The 19990-nt window shown below is 45.1% G+C and overlaps 1 protein-coding gene across 3 annotated transcripts in view; it reads left to right on the top strand.

The window, feature by feature from the left end:
- Positions 1–19990, top strand: part of CNOT10 (CCR4-NOT transcription complex subunit 10) — a 160285-nt gene that overhangs the window by 37664 nt on the left and 102631 nt on the right. For 2 of the 3 annotated variants that reach the window (XM_068108758.2, XM_068108756.2), the window contains exons 2-3: positions 12409–12503; positions 15036–15197. In XM_068108758.2, the coding sequence (XP_067964859.2) occupies positions 15108–15197 (90 nt within the window). In that variant the 5' untranslated portion in view covers positions 12409–12503; positions 15036–15107. The remainder of the gene's footprint in view (positions 1–12408; positions 12504–15035; positions 15198–19990) is intronic. The other variant, XM_068108757.2, reaches the window with a different exon arrangement.

The raw sequence follows: 19990 nt of genomic DNA, 5'->3' as shown, positions 1-19990 counted from the left end.
GCTACTGCATCAAATTTTGTGTAAAGCTTGGCGATTCCCAAGTGGAAACGATCCGCAAGATTCAACAGGCCTTTGGGGACGAAGCAATGAGCACCACACAGATAAAGGAGTGGTACAACCGCTTCAAAGATGGCCGCACATCAGTGGAGAGTGAAGCACGTTCGGGTAGGCCCTCAACATCCCGAAATGAGATCGTCATTGACCAATTGAGGACCCTGGTGATGCAGGATCGTCGAATCACGATCAGAGACCTTGCAGATGAGGTGGGCATCAGCATTGGATCCGTTCATTCCATTATGAAGGAGGATTTGGGCTTCAGGAGAATCTCAGCGAAGTTCGTACCAAAGCTGCTAACGATTGAGCAGAAGCAACTCCGTTTGGAGATCGCACAGGACATGCTGGAGACTGTGAACAGCGATCCCAGCTTCCTCAACACAGTGATCACTGGCGATGAGTCCTGGGTTTATGGGTACGACCCAGAAACCAAGTTGCAGTCATCACAATGGAAGCATCCAACATCCCCGAGGCCAAAAAAAGCAAGGCAGGTCCGCAGCAATGTCAAAGTCATGCTGACCGTCTTCTTCGACTCCAGTGGCGTGGTTTATCACGAGTACGCACCACACGGCACAACCATCACCAAGGAGTATTACCAAGAGGTTCTGCGTCGCCTTCGTGACGCTGTGCGACGCAAATGGCCGGACCTGTGGGCAGCGGGCAATTGGCAGCTCCATCACGATAACGCACCCGCCCATTCTTCACATTTGATAGTTTCTTGGCCAAACACAACACACCTGTGCTTCGTCAGGCTCCCTACTCTCCCGACATGGCTCCGTGTGACTTCTGGCTTTTCTCCAAGCTGAAAATGCCCCTGAAAGGGACCAGATTTCAGTCCAGAGAAGACATCATGCGGAATGCGACGGACCAGCTGCGCGCCATCCCAAAAGAGGCGTTCCAGCGCTGCTTCCGACAGTGGCAGAACCGTTGGGAGAAGTGTATGGCAGCCCAAGGGGACTACTTTGAAGGAGATTAGTGTAAGTTTGTTGTGTCTGGATACGAGTATTTTTTATGAACAAAGGTCGGATACTTTTTGAACACACCTCGTGTATATATATATATATATATATATATATATATATATATATATATATATATATATATGTATGTATGTATATATGTATGTATATATGTATGTATATATGTATGTATATATGTATGTATATATGTATGTATATATGTATGTATATATGTATGTATGTATATATGTATGTATGTATATGTATGTATATATATGTATGTATATGTATGTATATATATGTATGTATATATGTATGTATATATATGTATGTATATATGTATGTATATATATATATGTATGTATATATGTATATATATATATACATATATATATAGAAAGGCGTGCCCGCCCGTCGTCGTCAAGGGCGGAGCCAGAGGGTCGCGCGACCAACCATGGCGGAGGTGAGCACACCGATGGGCGTGTCCTAAAGGCCGGCGGCTTAATCGCCGGAGGCGCTATAAAAGCGCGCGCGCAAAAGTGACCAGGGCTGAGCTGCGTGGTGAGGTGCAAAGAAAAGAGCTGGGTCGTCAGAGGAGAGCTGAGTAAAAGGGTCCAAGAGAGAGCTGGGTTGTGAGGTCCAAGAGAGAGAAGGGAGATCATCCAGCAGCGATTCTTGTCCAAAGAGAAAAGATCATCCAGCAGCGATTCTTGTTCAAAGGAGATCATCCAGGGAAGCACAAAGCCTGCTATTCGTCGCCTTGCTTGCCAGCAGCAGCGTCCACAGCAGCAACAACACTCGACAGCCGCTTGGGGCCTGGACGGCAGTTTGGAGCAGGGCCGCGAAGGAACGGCGGCTGCCCAACGAGCCGATCGTGCTGCAGGACCAGTTGGACCTCCCTATCCCGCCAGCCATCCACCTGCCATCCCTATCATCATTCCCCGTGTGAGTCCGTTTCTGTTTGTTCTGTCCTGGGTAGTGAATTAAGTCTGTATAAGCTAGTATTTTCACTGTGTCTCTAAAAGCTTCTGTATATTATTTTATTATCTTTCCTTCTCCTTGGTTATTTTGAGCCTGTACATAGTAAATAAATTTAGTGGTATTTTCAACCTTTTGTCTTCTTCTTATTCCTTTTCTTCACATCCGTCGTTTTAGTCTTTTCCATATTGAATAGCTGTGGCGCGATACGGCCAACGTTTGGGGATCGGGTTTAGTCGGGGAAAAACTGTTTCGGTCGTCGGAAAAAAAAAGTCGGAAAAAAAACGGTGCCTCCGCTCGGCAAACAACATCCTTATCCGCGGACCGTAACTATATATATATATATATATATATATATATATATATAATATAATTGTCATGTTCCCGGGGGTTAAGATCCTCCAAGGTAGCGGGTAGCCGATCGAGCTTTACACTCTGAGGCGTTCAACCCAATGGCGGTGTGAATACGCACGGGGGGTGAGGGCAGCGAAGGATAGCGAAGCTCTTACCTGTACGGATCCCACTGGACGTCTTTGACCCTGGTAATCAACTCAAACCGACAAGGAGTTGTAATGCAAAAATACCGGATTTAATGAAAGAAATGCCGGTAACAAAAAAAAAAAATGCACGGTAAAACTAGAATTCCTAAATGGAGCGAACCCCATACAGACAAGTATACAACACAAGGGGATGATAAAACAAATGTGAAAAGAAAGCGTAGTGTTTTTGGGGTGCGTTTGCCTGCACTCCCCCTGGCATCCATGTCCGTCCGGGGCCGTTGAAGGTCCCGCATCCCTGCGCGGTAAAACACACGACCTGGCGCGAAGTCCGTGCGCTGGGAAAATGTCGGCGCGCAGTTTGTTTCTCCAGCCGCTGAGCGCGAAGCGAGCAGGCTGCGCCACACGGCACCGCAGTCTCTCAGCGCGGACGGCCGCCGTACCGTCAGCACCAACGAGCCAGGGAAAGGAAAGTACAGCAGCTCGAACCGATTGCCCGGACTAAAAAGTGCAACTGTCCGGCTGCACAACACCAACGTCCTTGGCTCAAGAAGTCGGAAAATGTGAATGTTTGCAATGAAATCCAGAACCAAGAATAAGACTAACTGTGACCGCTTTTCATCAGCTTGAGACCCAAAGAGAGCAGAAAATGCCAGGACACAGACTTTTGTTCCCCAGGCTCTTGCGTAATTTGATGACGTCCGTGCAAGCTCCTATCAGCGAGTGCCATCTCATCACTCTATGGCCGTCCTGACCAATGGTTCTTCGGGGCGTGGCCTCACGGCCACTTGCCGGCCTTTGTGATCACCCGGTCGGTGGTATCAGCGGTAGTTGAATGTCCTGTTTCCCACTACTTTTATTTAGTGTTATTTTTAGGTGTGGAGTGCCCGACGAAAGCCAAACAGTTCAATCTTGGTTTCATCAGCCCACAGAATCTTGTTTCTCAGTCTGAGAGTCCTTCAGGTGCTTTTTTTGCAAACTCCAAGCAGGATTTCATGTGTCTTTCACTGAGGAGAGGCTTCCGTCTGGCCACTCTGCCATAAAGCCCAGATCGGTGGAGTGTTGCAGTGATGGCTGTCCTTCTGGAAGTTTCCCCCATCTCCACACAGGATCTCTGGAGCTCAGCCAGATTGACCATCGGGTTCTTGGTCACATCTCTTACCAAGGCCCTTCTCCCCCGATTGCTCAGTTTGGCCGGGCGGCCAGCTCTAGGAAGAGTCCTGGTTGTTCCAAACTTCTTCCATTTAAGAATTATGGAGGCCACTGTGCTCTTGGGAACCTTCAATGCAGCAGAATTTTTTTTGTAGGCTTCCCCAGATCTGTGCCTCGACACAATCCTGTCTCTGAGCTCTGCAGGCAGTTCCTTCGACCTCATGGCTTGGTTTTTGCTCTGATATGCATTGTCAGCTGTGAGACCTTATATAGACAGGTGTGTGCCTTTCCAAATCATGTCCAATCAATTGAATTTACCACAGGTGGGCTCCAATCAAGGTGTAGAAACGTCTCAAAGTTGATCAAGAGAAATGGGAGGCACCTGAGCTAAATTTCAAGTGTCATAGCAAAGGGTATGAATACTTGTGTCAATGTGACATTTCAGTTTTTTTCTTTTTAATAAATTCACAAAACTTTGTAAAATCCTGTTTTCTCTTTGTCATTATGGGGTATTGAGTGCAGATTGATGAGGGAAAAAATGAATTTAAACGATTTCAGCATGAGGCTGCAACATAACAAAATGTGAAAAAAGTGAAGGGGTCTGAATACTTTCCGAATGCACTGTAGGTACTCCGTATCCCTGCGCATCGGAAGAGGCGACTAAGGATTGGCGTCAGGAATGGCATCCGGCAATAAAAACATTGCCTCAAACAGGGAACCATGATTGTCATGGGACTTGCAAGGCTAACCCCCGCTCTAGCGGGGGGAAATGGCCTTAAAACTTAAGTCATGGCCTTAATTCATTCATTGATGGGAACTGTGATTCAGACTGGTTTCGGTGAGTTCTGTGGATTGATGAATAGATTTCAACACCTGTGAAGCATGGAGGAGGTAGAATCTTGGTCTGTGGTGTATTTTCCTCTGCTGGTATTGGTGAGCTGATAAGGTGTGAACAGTCAATTACTGCCAAGGAATACCAGAAACTATTAGAGAAAGGATTACTTCCCAGCCTCCAAAAGTTATTTCCTGGAGAGAAAAGCAAAGAAGTCATTTTTCAACAACATAATGCCCTGGCCCATAACCGCAAAAGTCACCAAAAATCCCTGAAACTTGTGTTCTGGCTTTGTCAGAGTCTCAATTTGAACCCCATAGAGAATCTTTGGGCCTATATTCAGCACAAACTTATTGGAATGAAATTTGCAAATTCTGATCAACTTTTGGAAGCTGGCAAACATGAATGGGACAATATTGAAATTTCTCATTTGATCGAAACATTGGATTATTTAAACAAACCTGAGGGACAAGCTACTCCATACTGACTTGTACAATTATTTCTGCATGTTCTGGTGTTTTGGTGTTTTTTTTTAATGTATGGTAAAATAGTTGCGACAAACAAATGTGAAAAAGTTCACTTGGCTAATTTTTTGTCCCCCTTTCGCTCCGCTATGGTTTTCCCCTCCGTCCGTCCGTGCGGGCATGCGTGCGTGCGTAAGTGAAGGACCGCATTCGAATTTGGTGTGTGGGTGCAACCCACGTCAAAATCCAAGATGGCCGCCGCCATGTATGTCTGATGCCATGTATGTCTGAACCTTGTGAGCGGAATATCTTCAAAAATAAGCGAAGTACCAACTTCTAATCTGGTGTGTGGGTGTATCTAGGCATGAGGAAGAACCCTATTGAAAATTGGGTCGCCACATCAAAATCCAAGATGGTCACCGCCATGTATATCTGAAACTTGTGAGCTGGGCAATTCCACGAGAAATGGTCCGCAGAGGTCAAATTTTAAATTTGACTGAAAAGGTTCATGTTATGTACCAAATGAAAGCTGAAAACATGTACTTTCAGATAATATCAAGATCACTGAGTTAGCTTGCTCTGTTGGCTTACATCACTCATTGCAATTAATGAATGAAGATTATTTCAAAACCAATTGAAAAAATATGAGTTGTCCTTCTATGCTTTAAAATTAAAACTCAAATTAGGAATCAGATGTCACTCCGTGACGTGTCACTCCATAACGAAAATTTGACATTTGGTTACTTTTCTCTTTAACTGGTGGATGAAAAACCAAATAAATCCAGGGTCATTAAGAATTTATACCACCCAATCATTGTACATTATAAAAAAAAAATTTTTTTAATCTACAGAAAATAAATTAAAAAGAAAACTTGTCACTCCGTGACGTTACAGAGTGACTCATTCTGTCAAACAATTGATAACTCAGCCTGAAAAAGGTGAGTTCCTTCAGGAATTGTTCAAGATTCAATTATCCTGGAATTTCTTTGCCACATCTCACGGTAAGGGTGCTGTTGATGGGATAGGAGGTGAGGTAAAGAGGAGAGTTTGGTTGGTAAATCTGGCTGGGGATCCTGTATCTGATGCAGAATCCTTCTTCCGCGTAGCAGCGGCACAGTGCAAAAAGATCGAAGTTTTATTCATCGCAGCAGGAGACATTGAGAAGTGCCAGTCGCAATTGGACGAGCGCTGGCAGTTAGTGACGTCGCTTCCGAAAACACACCAAACGCACTGTGTGAAACCTGTGAGGAAATATGTTGTGAGCGCCTCTCTGTACTCAACAGCAGAACAATTTGAATTGGTGAGTCTTCACCCCGAGTGCCATGTATCATCCTTGGAATGTGAAAATACTGCTAGTCCAGCACCTGCTGAGCGCCCCAGGTCAGACAGTCAACTCCAAGTGCACCCTGGTGACTTTGTGACTGTGCAGTATGTCACAAAAAAATCTAAGAAGTTGTCTGTTGGCCAGGTGACTCGGATAGTAGATGATGGTTGTTTGGAAGTATCATTTTTACGAAAAGCGGGCCTATCTGACTTGGCATATACATTCCCAGAGGTGGAAGATAAATCCTGGATTGATTCCAACCAAGTCGTCAGATTCCTTCTTCAGCCATCCCTCGACCATCGCAATCATTATGTATTTGCTGAATGTCCTTTGGGAAAGGGAACCTTTTGCAGGGCAGTCATGTGAAGTTTTGTGATGTGGCCAACTGATTAATTCCAAACTTTGTTTTGTTTCTGGTCATCCACTTGTTACGAATTCCGGGTTTATGTGAATTACTATTCAGGAATTCTTATTAATGTTTATTCTATTAAGGGTTGTTGTGGTTAAATGGTGAGAAGCGCTCCTGGTAAGAGAGCGAGACCGGAAACGGGATCGAAAACCGGAAGAAGAAAAAGACACGAGGTCCGAGAGAAGCAGCTATCTTCTTCTTCCTCGCCCAGCTCCGACGCGAGCGGTGTCGATATTGCTTAACGTTGGGAACGCTGAGTTGAAAAGCCCGTCTGGCGAGAGGAGTTACCTGCGCGGGGTGATTGCCTGTTACGGGTCAGGTTGCCGTGGCTTCCTGGAACGAACCCAGCGTCCGGCACTGTTCGCCTCGACGCCTCCGAGGGCGTGTACGGGTCGCACCTTGGGCCTCGCGTGCTTTGCGAGCCGCGCTTTGCTTTGCCCGCTTTGCTTTACAAGGAGGTGTGCGCTGCAACAGCTGTTCCCGGTACGTGACGTGCACGTTTGGAGCACGTCAGCCGGGGGTCCGTTCAACCGCCCGTGGGCGGAGAAGTCGACCTTCACCCTGGTCTGGAGGGGCCCAGAGACATTGTGAGGGACAGTGACTATTGAGGAGTCGTGAGTGGGGAAAGGGGGGAAATATATGAGATGGCCATCTGAGTAATATTGTTGATTGATTGTTGAGTGTGGTTGATTGATTGAGAATATATTATCCATTAATCCGGATCCTTGGTGTGGGGGTTTCTTATTGACTTGAATGGTTGTGTCTTTCATATTGATTGCGTTACGAAAGCGTATAAATCATATATCTTTCTGGCGGGGTCCCTCCCACGGTCCAGGGGTCACCAAGACCAGGTAGTTACCGGGAGGACCACGTAACACACTCGTAAATTGTTCTCAATTTCTTTAGTCTATTTCTTGAATTTTTTATATGTTTATTGTATATTTTCTCAGTTCAGATTTTTATTTTTATTATTTATCGAAAGTGTTAGATGTTAAAACGCCAGCACAGGTCAGCTGGGTTCAGAATGAAAGCCTGGCGTTATCTAGAAATGATTTGTTGCTTTGGGAGAAATCTCAAAATTGACTCGTCACTCCATAACGGGATTTTTCGTCACTCCGTAACGGGACTATTGTAATTATTTCAGAGTAATTAGGTCATGTCTGGAATTTTGAAACCCCTGCACTGAAGGCACAACTATTAGTGTATCTTCCCATTATTTCATTACAATTTTATAACTATTGTGAGAGCAGAGTTTTCAATAAATGTTGTTATTGTTTAATAAACTAGGACGTGCCCGTACGTGGGTGCCCGTTCCTTGCCAAAAAAAAAAAAAAAAATGTCTTCGCCCATGCATGGGCGTGCCCATGGGCCCATGGGCGTGCCCGTAAGTGCGTGATGTGACCGTACAATGAATGTATCGTCCCGACGCCGCAGCTCGGATGGCGCTGCAGTTAATCGGGCCTGTATCGGCAGAGTTATTATAAACGTGTACTACAATCGATCATACCTTACAACAATCAACACAGATTGCAACGTCAAATAAATGAATACGCTCTCAAATGTGCCGTCCGAGGCAGCGTCTGCTCGCCACGTTCAGCATCAGTACGTCGTCACTATGACTATCCGTAAGTCCGGAAGTGACGTCCTCATTTGACTGTCCGGAAGGTCGCATATCGCAGTTACGATGAATCGCAAATTAGTTTTAATTAGTTTTAAAACATAGTTTAACGCCAACATAGCGCCAACATAGTTTGCCAACGTGAAATAAATGAATACGCTCTCAAATGTGCCGTCCGAGGCAGAGTCTGTTCGCCACGTTCGGCACACGTGATAGCTCGCTGCTCTCTGATTGGTTGAATCGTTTTTTGGACATAGCTCGGTAACTACTTCTCCGATTAATATGAAACCTTGAAAAGGCACATCCTCGGGTCCCCAGCAATATACCTGGCAAGTTTCAAGTATATCGGACCCGTGGTTGTCGAGAAACAGCGGTCACAGACAAACAAACACACAGACACACAGACACACACACACACAGAGATTACTGGAATTATAGATAGACTAGGGCATGCCCGTACTATATCTATATCTAAAATTATATCCCCCCCCTCTATTTACATGAAATGGTTTGGTCCAAAGCGAACGGCTTGCGAGTGGTGACAATCCCCCCCCTCTATTTACATGCAATGGTTTGGTCCAAAGCGAACGGCTTCCGGAGTTTGGTAAAGAAATCGCCATCGCGTGCACAAACGCGCAGGAAAGCGAATGAATCGCAAATTCGTTTTTATTAGTTGTAAAACATAGTTTAACGCCAACATAGTTTGCAAACGTGAAATAAATGAATACGCTCTCAAATGTGCCATCCGAGGCAGAGTGTGTCCTCCACGTTCGGCACACGCGATCGTTCGCTGCTCTCTGATTGGTTGAATCGTTTTTTGGACATAGCTCGGTAAGTAATTGTCCGATTAATATGAAACCTTGAAAAGGCACATCCTCGGGTCCCCAGCAATATACCTGGCAAGTTTCAAGTATATCGGACCGGTAGTTGTCGAGAAACAGCGGTCACAGACAAACAAACAAACGTACAGACGTACAGACAGACAGACAGAGATTACTGGAATTATAGATAGATGACAAAAGACAGTGTCACTCCGTAACACAGTTTTTGAATGTTAATTACTTGACAATGGTCCAACTTACAGGAACTCCATTAATATCTCTGTAAAGTGCAACTCTTCCTTTACAATATGATATATAGAGAGTAGGTAGGTACTAGTGGCTTTATCACTGTGCTAGAGCAATCAAAGTTCACAAAAATGACTCAAAGTGTCACTCCGTAACGTCGTGGAATTGCCCAGCTGAATATCTTGAAAAAATAAGCGATGTACCAACTTCTAATCTGGTGTGTGGGTGTATCCAGGCACAAGGAAGAACGCTATTGAAAACTGGGTTGCCACATCAAAATCCAAGATGGCCGCCACCATATATAAATATATGTCAACCTTGTGAACGAAATATCTTGAAAAATAAGCGAAGTACCAACTTCTAATCTGGTGTGTGGGTGTATCTAGGCATAAGGAAGAACCCTATTGAAAATTGGGTCGCCACGTCAAAATCCAAGATGGCCGCCACCATATATATGTCTGAACCTTGTGAGCGAAATATCTTGAAAAATAAACGAACTACTAACTTCTAATCGGGTGTGTAGCTGTTTCTACGCATAAGGAAGAACGCTATTGAAAATTGGGTCGCCACGTCAAAATCCAAGATGGCCGCCTCCATGTATGTCTGAACCTTGTGAGCGAAATATCATATCATAGCATGTTTTCTGCGTCTTCCACTTTGTCAACTCACATCACTTCCCCGATGGGGGACCTAGGCGTAACGCTTGTTTATTTTTTTTTTTCCTCGTAGTATATATACCATCATTCATCTTTCCTAACGCAACCCTCTTATTTTCAGGTTGCGGTTTGCAGTATTTTCCCTCATTTTAAATATGTTAATGTTTCTTTTTCGCTTGAACAACGCTGGGTACTCCAGCTATAAACACTTATATACTGTTATGTCGGTGGGGTAGAGGAATATCTAGTCAGGTAGATCTGAATAGGTAACATGCTTCGTCTGTCGCGATAAGGAATCTGCCCTGTAATAGGTTCTGTGTATTTAGTCTGGTTTGTCGGTTAAGGAGTATGCCTGTGAACATACCAGGATGTTTGTGTGCTAGGTAGTTGTAGGGATTAAAGATAACAGTCCTTGTGTGTCACACCTGGTAATCAAACCTTTGTCCCTTATGGCAACGCACACCTATAAACACTTAGCGCACACAGTAATTAAATCCCCTTCCCTTACAGTGACTCTGGAAGAAGATGGGCAGAAAGTCAGATCGGGGCACCGCCGGGTGACTGCCGCCGGCCACACCTCCAGCTGGCCTCGCAACCAGCCTCGTGGCAAGGCCGGGAGCCACGCGCAGGAGGATTGTTGACTGGGCAGGGAGGGGGACGAGCAATACCACCAGCGGGAGGGACTCGGCCAATGGGGGGCGCGCCAAGACTGACGTCACAGGCCAGGCCATAAAAGGGCGCGCTGCACGACATTTTGAGCAGCTCTCTTGGGTTTTCATAGCGTGCAGTCGCAATTGCTCTCCGTTGGCCCTCTCTCCCCTTTTGCCGTTCTTCGCTGGTCTATTGGCGCTGTACGACATCTGTTGGTCCCTGCGCTTCTCTTCATCGGGCTGACGGTTCGCTCGTGGTGCTTGGAGCGGTGCTCAGTGCTTCTGGAGCTTACAGTGGTGAATGGGACCTCGTGTGCAAATGGCGAGGGCATTGGCTTGGGCCTAGCGAAGCGTGCGAGGCGAACGGAGGGTTCCTCCACGCCGGAGTTTGGAGCCATGTTACACTGCAACCGACGGACAGATGAGACCGCACACCACATCACCATTACACGACGTTTCTTTTGTTCATTCATCCCTGTGTCCTGTTGTTGAGTCTGGTGTGTGGGATCCCAATATAGGCCCATTATTTTATTACTGTCGCGTTCCTTGTTATCAGGTTCGTAAATAAATCATTATTTTTGTACATTTTAATTCGGTGTCGAGTTCATTAATTTCCCTGCAGGATCGAAGCTGCCGTCGGTTCGCTGAAGGTAAGCGCTTTTGACACAGCTTCCACTTCCCTTCTTCTTCCCGCGCTACATAAGCAAAATCCGTGTTTGAGTGTTGCCTCCAGTAGATCCGTTCTGGTCCATCCACGGTCCCTGGTCTTAACCGGAAGGGTCCGCGTGACAATACTTTACTCGGGGTACAAATACAATTTGGGCAGGGGGAGGTAACATAGGCTATGTGGCCGCGGCCTCATGCGAGGGTTTGGGGGACCGAGAGAGGGGCGTAAATTCTCTATATAAATGTTTACAGTGTAGCGCGACATGGTGGTGGAGGGGAATACAATTTCCTTTTTTACCTGAACAACAATGCGGTGAAAGCACTCTTTGCACGGGTAAATTTTTTCTCCTTCTCATTCCCCCTCCCCCAAAACAGAGGGGCCTGTCAAAGCCACCCCCTCCCCTCCCAAACGATGTTTGTGTCGTATATCTTTTCTCTCCCTCTCCCCTCACCTCTCGCACCCCTCCCCCTTCAACGCCAGGTACTCCAGCTAGTTCCGAAGAAAGGGAAGAGGAGGAGAACAACAACAGGTCTTGTTTAAGTCATTCCATGCCAATTCACACAATATCCAGGTATCTCTGATATGACACCTCTCAGATTTGCCTGGAAAATTTTCTTTAAAATTTTTTTTGGCACTTCATGCCAAACAAAGGAATCACAAGTTTCAGCTCAATATCTCCAACAGTTTTCGAGTTATAGCCCCTCAAATTACGGATGCCACGCCCCTTTTTCGCACTCTTAAATTGCGCATTTGTTTTATTAGCATTCAGAAAGTTTTCCAGTTGAATCTGAGAGGTGTTATATGAGAGGGTGTGTGAATTGAAATGGAATGACCCTTAAATTAAATCGTAATTCATGCATCATGTGATTTTAGTCTGAACAAAATGACTCACTTGGCTATGTACTTGTGTGCCACGTATGTTCAATCTCATATTTCATTAATTGTAATTACCATATTATTTTGCACAGTTGTACACTGCTGTACCAGACTATTACCTTGTATGTTTTAAATCAATAATCTGCAGTTAGAATTGTTAAACCTTCTTTAAAAAATTATACTCATTGCTCATGATTGATTACAGATCAACTTACAGATCTGAGGTCAGATGGTCCACCAAGTGCTGAAGTGAACCTGCAGGAAAAGGAAATCTCCAGAAATGCTAATGAGGCCTTTGAGGTTTGTGACTCGTGTTATCCTTGTACCCTATGATCTTCATTTGTTTGTTATTGTCGATTTAGTGGAGCAAAATTCAACACATGTTGGGCACATGAGTCATACCAGCAGTATATCAAGCAATGCTACATCTGGCAATGCTCATCTGGGTCCGCTCATTTCAGATATCTCAGGTGCCAGATATGAACGGATCTTGGTGCGGATAATTTGATGTTCAATTACTTCTTGGTACCCAAAGTATAAAAATTTAATAATAAAAATCTTTCTTAAATCGATGCTCATCTCCAATTTGGCTATAAATGCCTTAATGCCAATAAAACTATGCAATTAAGTGCAAGAAACATTTTCCCATACCAGAATAAAAAAATAATAGGAGATAAACAACACAAATTATTGCTCTGGGATTCATGGCTGATGCACTAAAAGTAAATTTAACAAGAGAAGAAAAAGACTTTGTTACAACCGACCTAAACTAATCAAAGGGAAAGGGAATAATCAAAGTGTGTTTTCAATGTTTTTTCCATTAAATGGATCAACAATGGCTCAGATGTTGACCAACAACAACAGGAATGTGTTAACAATTTTTGACTGGATTGGAATTTGTTTACATGTGTTAGCACTATGAACGACAAATCATTTGACCACTTGTGAAATTTTCTCCCATCGATACAGGTGTTTTTTGTTGAAACACTTCCAAGTACACTGTAAAATTCCATCAGCAATGTATGATTACTCCCAGTATTATTTATTTTGTTGTACAGCAACTAGTATCGGTCTAATTCCGCATCAGAATCGTCCATCTGAATTGCAAGAATTGTAAATATTTTGTTCATCTGTGTCTACACCCTCAGTTGAAAGTACTTGAAAGTTGTCTGATCTCTGAATTGTCCACCTGAAAGGAGATTTCTTGCCGATGCTAAAGAATGAACTGCAGCTGTCGCGTCCAGTGAGGCAGTATACTGACATCATTACTGGTGCTGTTCAAGTACCAGACTCTCAAATAAAGTATGCGTGGGTATGCATCGGGTAAAGTCGGCATGACTACCCACTCGACCAGTCAGAAAGAATAAATTACTGCAGTGAATATCTGGTCTGTGGTGAAGCAGGCGGATGAGCACATCAGTGTCAGGACTTGCTACAACTATGGCATCTGCACCATTCTTGGCTGCGTACAAAGCATGCAAGATCATCCTCTTGTATGCTTCCTCCTGCTTGGAGTACAAGGGACCGATTTCTGTGTGGGTATCTGCTGTCATCTTTATAGCTTTGCCCTCCAGTCCTCCACTCAGAAACATTACTTGAGCAACATTCTCAATCAAGTAGTTGGTGTAATAGGTATCCAGTGCTGTTTTATTGTCGCCTCTGACTTCCAATCATTTTCCAATCAGAATTGTTTCCAATCTTTAGGAACTGCAATATCAGGCTGCATATGTACCCTGTAACTGGTTAACCTCACCGTTCGAGCCAGATGTTTACTCGACGAGGCCTATTCATAATATAGAGATGCTCACGATTCAAATATTTTGTTTAAAAGACATATGTTTCAATTTAAAGAAATGTCAAAGGCACACAGGCAATTACCTAATATGTACGTAAACAACAACAACATGCATTTTAAGGCCATTTTCCCTGCTAGAGCGGGGGTTAGCCTTGCAGGCCCCATGACAATCATGGTTCCCTGTTTGAGGCAATGTTTTTATGGCCGGATGCCCTTCCTGACGCCAACCCTTGGTCACGCTCTTACGATGCGCAGGGATACGGTGTACCTATTCTAAACCGGGGTACACACCGGGAAAACCGGGGTACACACCGGGATAAAAAGTGGGATAAAACATGAGTGAGATTTTAAAAAATTTTACTCTGTACCTGTCTGGCAAGGAAACAAAATTGAAAATCATTCCAAACAGGAAACTTCCTGTTTTTAAGGACGTCATAAAGGACACAAACAACAGGCACAAATAACTAATGTAACGTGTTAAATAATAAGGTGGTGTAATAGACACTGCGTCAACAGCGGTAAAACAACGGTAAATTGCGGGGTTAATTCATTGATACGAATTTTACAATCTATTTTATTTAAATTGAATTATACACTTGAACAGTGGAGAACACAAATCATTTTCTTGTCACTAACAAAACCCATCGCTCGCAAAACTTTAGCAGTTATTGGACATGTTAAATAGGGTGGTGTATAAGACGGCTTCAATAGCGCTAAAGTTCTGGAATTTTTTTTTACCAATCTTTAAAATCTTTCTTTTATTTGAATTGAGGTAGATGCTTGAACACTGCGTGGGGTAATGTGTTCTATGAACTCTAGTTAGATTTTTTAAAAACTCGTGGTCACATGGCAGTACAGATTAGAATAAGAAGGAAAACGTTATTTTTGTTCGCAAAAGGAATTAAAGCATATTTGCTGATGAGAATTGATGTCATTGCTTTGATTGCACCTTTCTCGTCAAAACATTACGAACAAATTGAGTGATTCTGACGTGTGTGGTGTGCTTCCCTCCTTTGATCCCCATCGTCACGCCCCAGGCCGGACAGTATGATTCTTGCCTCACTTACTTGGCGCAGCTGCAGGAACTGCGGAAGGATGACGCCAAGGTGATGCTAAACAAGGCCGTGGCCGAGTTCTATAAAAGTGGACAAACCGCGACTGACGAGTTTAGGCATGCACTTACTACCATCAAGTCCCAGGTAGGATTCACCTGTTATGTACATGGTCCTCACAGCAAAGCATTATTAAAGAATAACCTACTGGTTTTTTTTTTTTTCGATTAACACAATGTATTATAACTTCAAACATTGTGTGTTTGTTTATTGCATTATTACATCATTATACTGTGCTTGTTTTATTACCTCGCACGTGTAACGCAAAGCAGGGTTGAGCAATTGTTTCACTCTGTCTCTCTATTTCTAATTGAGGAGCTACTTTATTACCTCCGCCACCGAATGTCAGTGGAGGTTATGTTTTCACCCCACTCTGTTTGTCTCTTTGTTTGTCTATGAACAAGATATCTCAAAGTTATGGACGGATTTGGACAAAAGTCCCCTACTTCGTGTTTTGCTTGGCTCTTAGATTTTTCCCTTCTACCCCGAACATAATACTCTTTGTCTGACGTTTTAAATCCCCACCCCCCAAAAAAACAAACAAAAATACAAACATTTATTTTCCTTTCTCCACGTGTGCTGTTGTCTCATCCTGCACTTCTGTCCAGGTGTGCTGTTCGCCCCGCCCCCATTATCGCCTTGCCAGCCACCTTTTGCCCTGTTCACGTGACTCGTGGTGGTCCCTCTCGGCCCTCCCCCCGTTGGAATTTTGTGCATTTAAGATTGTTCACTGTTCTGTTTAAATATTATTTAAATATGTTTAATCTTTCCCCTTCAGTGTTTTATTCAGTGGTATATTACAACACGCTGTTTTTCTTCATATTTAAAAGGCTTCTTTCAATTTCCTCTCCAACTCATTCCACTTCAAAAAAAATAAATTCAATCCCTTATAACTCTACATCACTGCATGCTCTAAATTCACATTCATTCCATCCTTCCTCCATCGTTCTTAATCGGATTGCTGACTTGAAAATCACAATAAACCCAATTTGTTATCAATGTTCGTCTTTCATTAATCATCCACTTTCTAAACTCCCCCCTTGCCCCTCCCCTCCTAAACTCCCTCCTTGCCCCTCCCCTCCTAAACTCCCCCCTCACTCCTCCCCTTCAAAACTCCCCCCCCCAACCCCTCCCATTGAAATCTCCTCCCATACCATTCCTCTCCAATTCTCCCTCCCCCCTCCTCCTCCTCAAAGCTGCCTCCTCCCCTTCTACTTGCCTCTCCCCTCCTCAAACAACCCCTCACTGTGCCTCATCCCTTCACCATCAAACCTTTTGTTCTCCTCATCCTTCCCTTTCTTGTAACTCTTCTGTAATCTCTGACACACTATCAACTGCCCCCCCCACCCCCCCCCCCACTCCTCTCATCTTTAATCTTCCTTCATCTTACCTCTCCCCTCCCCTGTCCTACACCCGATGCTCCCCCTCTCTCTTCATTAACGGTATGGACCTCAAACATCCGGGGCCTTCGCTCAAACCTGACTGATCTCTCCATACAGGTTGCTTCTGACAATCCAGACTTGATCTGCTTAACAGAAACTTTCCTCCTTCAAGATGTCTCTGATTCCTTAATATCTCTTCCTGGTTACTCCCTCCTCCGGTATGATAGACCTGAGCCTCGTACTGGTGGTGGGATGGCTATCTTTATCAAAAACTCTCTTCCTCACTCTCCTTGCACTGCCCTCTCTCCTCCTCACCCCCAGGAGTACCTCTGGCTACGGCTTCCTCTCCGCTCCCACCTTTTGTTCATATGTGTTCTGTACCGTCCTCCAAACAGTGATGACTCCATTTACATTTCACTGTCTGACAACAAGGACCAACTTCTATCCACTCATCCCAACTCTCTCTTCCTCATATGTGGCGACTTCAACTGTCATCATGCCAGCTGGCTGGGTGTGGGTTCATCTCTCACCAGCCATGGCACCTCAGCAAAGGACTTCTGCGACTCACTGGGATTGACACAATCTGTCAATTTCCCGACCCGGATCTCAGCCAATGGTGTATCTTCTCTTCTAGACTTGGTTATGACAAACTTCCCTGCTAATGTCTGCTGCTCTTCTTCTGCCCCAATCGGTTCTTCTGATCATGTGCTTGTTAAAGTGGACATCTCTCTGGCCATTCTCAGAGAGCCTCCTCAGCGTCGCCGAGTCTGGCATTTCACGCAGGCCAACTGGCACGGTCTTCAAGCAGCCATCAATCATCTGGACTGGTCTCCCATCTCCACTGCCTCTGACATCAACTCATCCTGGGAATTCTTCCAAAGCAAACTGCTCTCTCTCATGCACAGATTTATCCCATCTCGTCTTCAGTTGTCTTACCCTTCCTCCTGTCCATGGTACACTGAATCTTGTGGTGAGGCAGTTGCCCTGAAACAGCTTGCCTTTGCCTCTTGGAAGGCTAATCCAACTGAAGGCAATCTCAGTTCCTTCCACCAAGCTCGGAACAAGTGTGTGTCTACCCTCAGGAGTGCCAGGAAGCACTATCTCTCCACACTCAAGAATGAACTCTCAAACCTGTCTCCTTCCTCCAAATCCTGGTGGTGTCTGGTCAAATCCGTTTCTGGTGTTTGTTCCCCCTCCATCCCCTCCCTTACCTCAAATGACTACACAGTTGACACCGCACGTGACAAAGCCGAATGCCTCAACTCTGTGTTTGCCTCAAAATCTTGTGTCCCAAACCCATCTCTCTCTGTTCCCACCTTACCCAGTTGAACCCAACTGCTCCTGGACTCTGTGTCCTTCTCTCCTGACAAGGTGGAGGAGTTTTTGTCAAACCTCGACTCTGATTCTGCAACTGGACCAGACGGCATCAGCCCACGGGTCCTAAAATCCTGCTCTGCCGCTCTATCTCACCCTCTCTCTGTTCTTTTCACCCTCTCTTTTGCTCAACGTCATCTGCCAGCATCCTGGAAATCAGCAAACATTACCACTTTACACAAAAAGGTGCAAAAACAGATCCTTGCAACTACAGACCAATCAGCCTGCTCCCAATTATCAGCAAAGTCATGGAATCCATCATTGCTTTGGATATGAAATCCTTCCTCTTCTCCAATGGCTTGATCTACGATCATCAATTTGGATTCAGACCAGGTCATTCTACTCTGGACTTGCTGTTTCTGCTGTCTCAACAATGGATGGAGGTCCTCAATGCCAAACAGGAAATCGGAGCCGTCTCTCTTGACATATCACGTGCCTTCGATACGGTCTGGCACCCAGCTCTGCTCACCAAACTCTCCTCCTATGGTATCCATGGAAATCTCCATGCATGGCTTGCGGACTTCCTCTCTGGTCGTAGACAACATGTGGCTTTGAATGGATTTCTCTCATCTCCCCTTCCTGTTCAGGCTGGAGTTCCCCAAGGCAGTGTTCTGGGCCCTGTGCTTTTTCTGGTCTTTATCATTGATCTCTCCGACTCTGGAAAATCCTCTCTATCTCTTTGCTGATGACTCCACTCTCTGCCGCTCCAATCCTCTTCCCTCAGATCGGCAGTCTGCAGCCTCCTCACTCTCTGAAGACCTGGAGAAAATCACAGACTGGTCAAACAAGTGGAACATGTCTTTCAATCCTGACAAATCTCACACTCTTACCATGTCTCTCCGAAAAGATCGACTGGACAACCCTCCCATCTACTTTCTCAACAATCCTCTCCAAGAAGTTCTGTCGCTCAAGCTTTTGGGTCTCACTATCTGCCATGATCTTTCTTGGGAAAACCACATTTCCAAGCTCGCCTCCAAAGCCAGTCGCCGACTGGGCATCCTCCGTCGTGCGAAGTCCTTCCTCGGCACACCTGAGCTCCTCACCACATACAAGGCTTTCATCCGCAGCTCAATGGAATATTGTTCTCCCCTATGGGCCGGGCCGGTGCTCCTGCCTCACACCTAGCTCGGCTTCACGCTGTTGAAACCAAAGCTTTCAGAATCATTGGAATCTCCTGTGATGAAGCTATCTCCGAGGGCCTTTCACTCACTCACCGCAGACAGGTAGGTGGTCTTTCTGTCTTCTACCGACTCCTCTCCGGCCTTGCTCCCCCAGCTCTCTCTGTGCTTTGTCCCCCAAATATTTCTACAGGTCGCACAAGATCTGTCAGCAACCCTCTGATGGTTAAACTGCCGAAATCTCTGCTCTCTGCTCACCTTCACTCTTTCATTCCTCTTTTCTCCCGCCTCTGGAACAAACTCCCACACTCCCTTCAATCCCACTCCTCCCTCCAGGTCTTTAAAACAGCTGTTCACCACCATCTCTTATCTTTCCCCATCCAAAACCTTGATCTTTTCTACCCCCACTAATTCACCCCAGATCCACCTTGTTTGAAATTCCAACTTCTTTCCTGGAAGTCCTGGCAGTGTCCATGTGTTTTATACCTCTCCCACCCCCCTCCCCATGCCTCCCCCCCCCAAAGCCCTCTCCCTCCCACAGATCTCTCGATGTCCCTGCTCTCAGATGTTGTGTTTGTGTTCCTCCCCCTCTCGCCCCATCTTGTCTACCGCTCCCCATGTTATATGTTTTATGTGTCGGTTTGTCTTTCTGTGTGATTAATGTTAGCTCTTTCACGAGCCTCGATCTTGTATACAAAATAAAACAAAAAAAAAAACTTCGTGGACCGATTGGGTATGTGACAAGCACGAAATGATTAGAGTTTGGTGAAGATCTGTATATGGATTCGGATACGATAATTATTTAATTTTTAAGTGATTCTTCACCATTGAGAGATCGGGTGAAAAGCGATATATTCCATGATATTTAAAAAAAGTTGTGGACAAGCTATGACTAAACCAGGTGGACGAGTTGGTTTGGTGATGAGAATGAGCCGATTCGATTTTGGTTCAGATCCGAATCCAGATGCGGCCTCTCAGTGGGATAAAAATAAATAAAAAAACACCT

This window comes from Myxine glutinosa, chromosome 2 (genome assembly GCF_964187855.1).
Source record: "Myxine glutinosa chromosome 2, kmMyxGlut1.1, whole genome shotgun sequence".
Classification (NCBI taxonomy): domain Eukaryota; kingdom Metazoa; phylum Chordata; class Myxini; order Myxiniformes; family Myxinidae; genus Myxine; species Myxine glutinosa.
The sequence above is the reverse complement of the archived record's forward strand: the minus strand, read 5'-3'. Positions and strand labels throughout refer to the sequence as shown.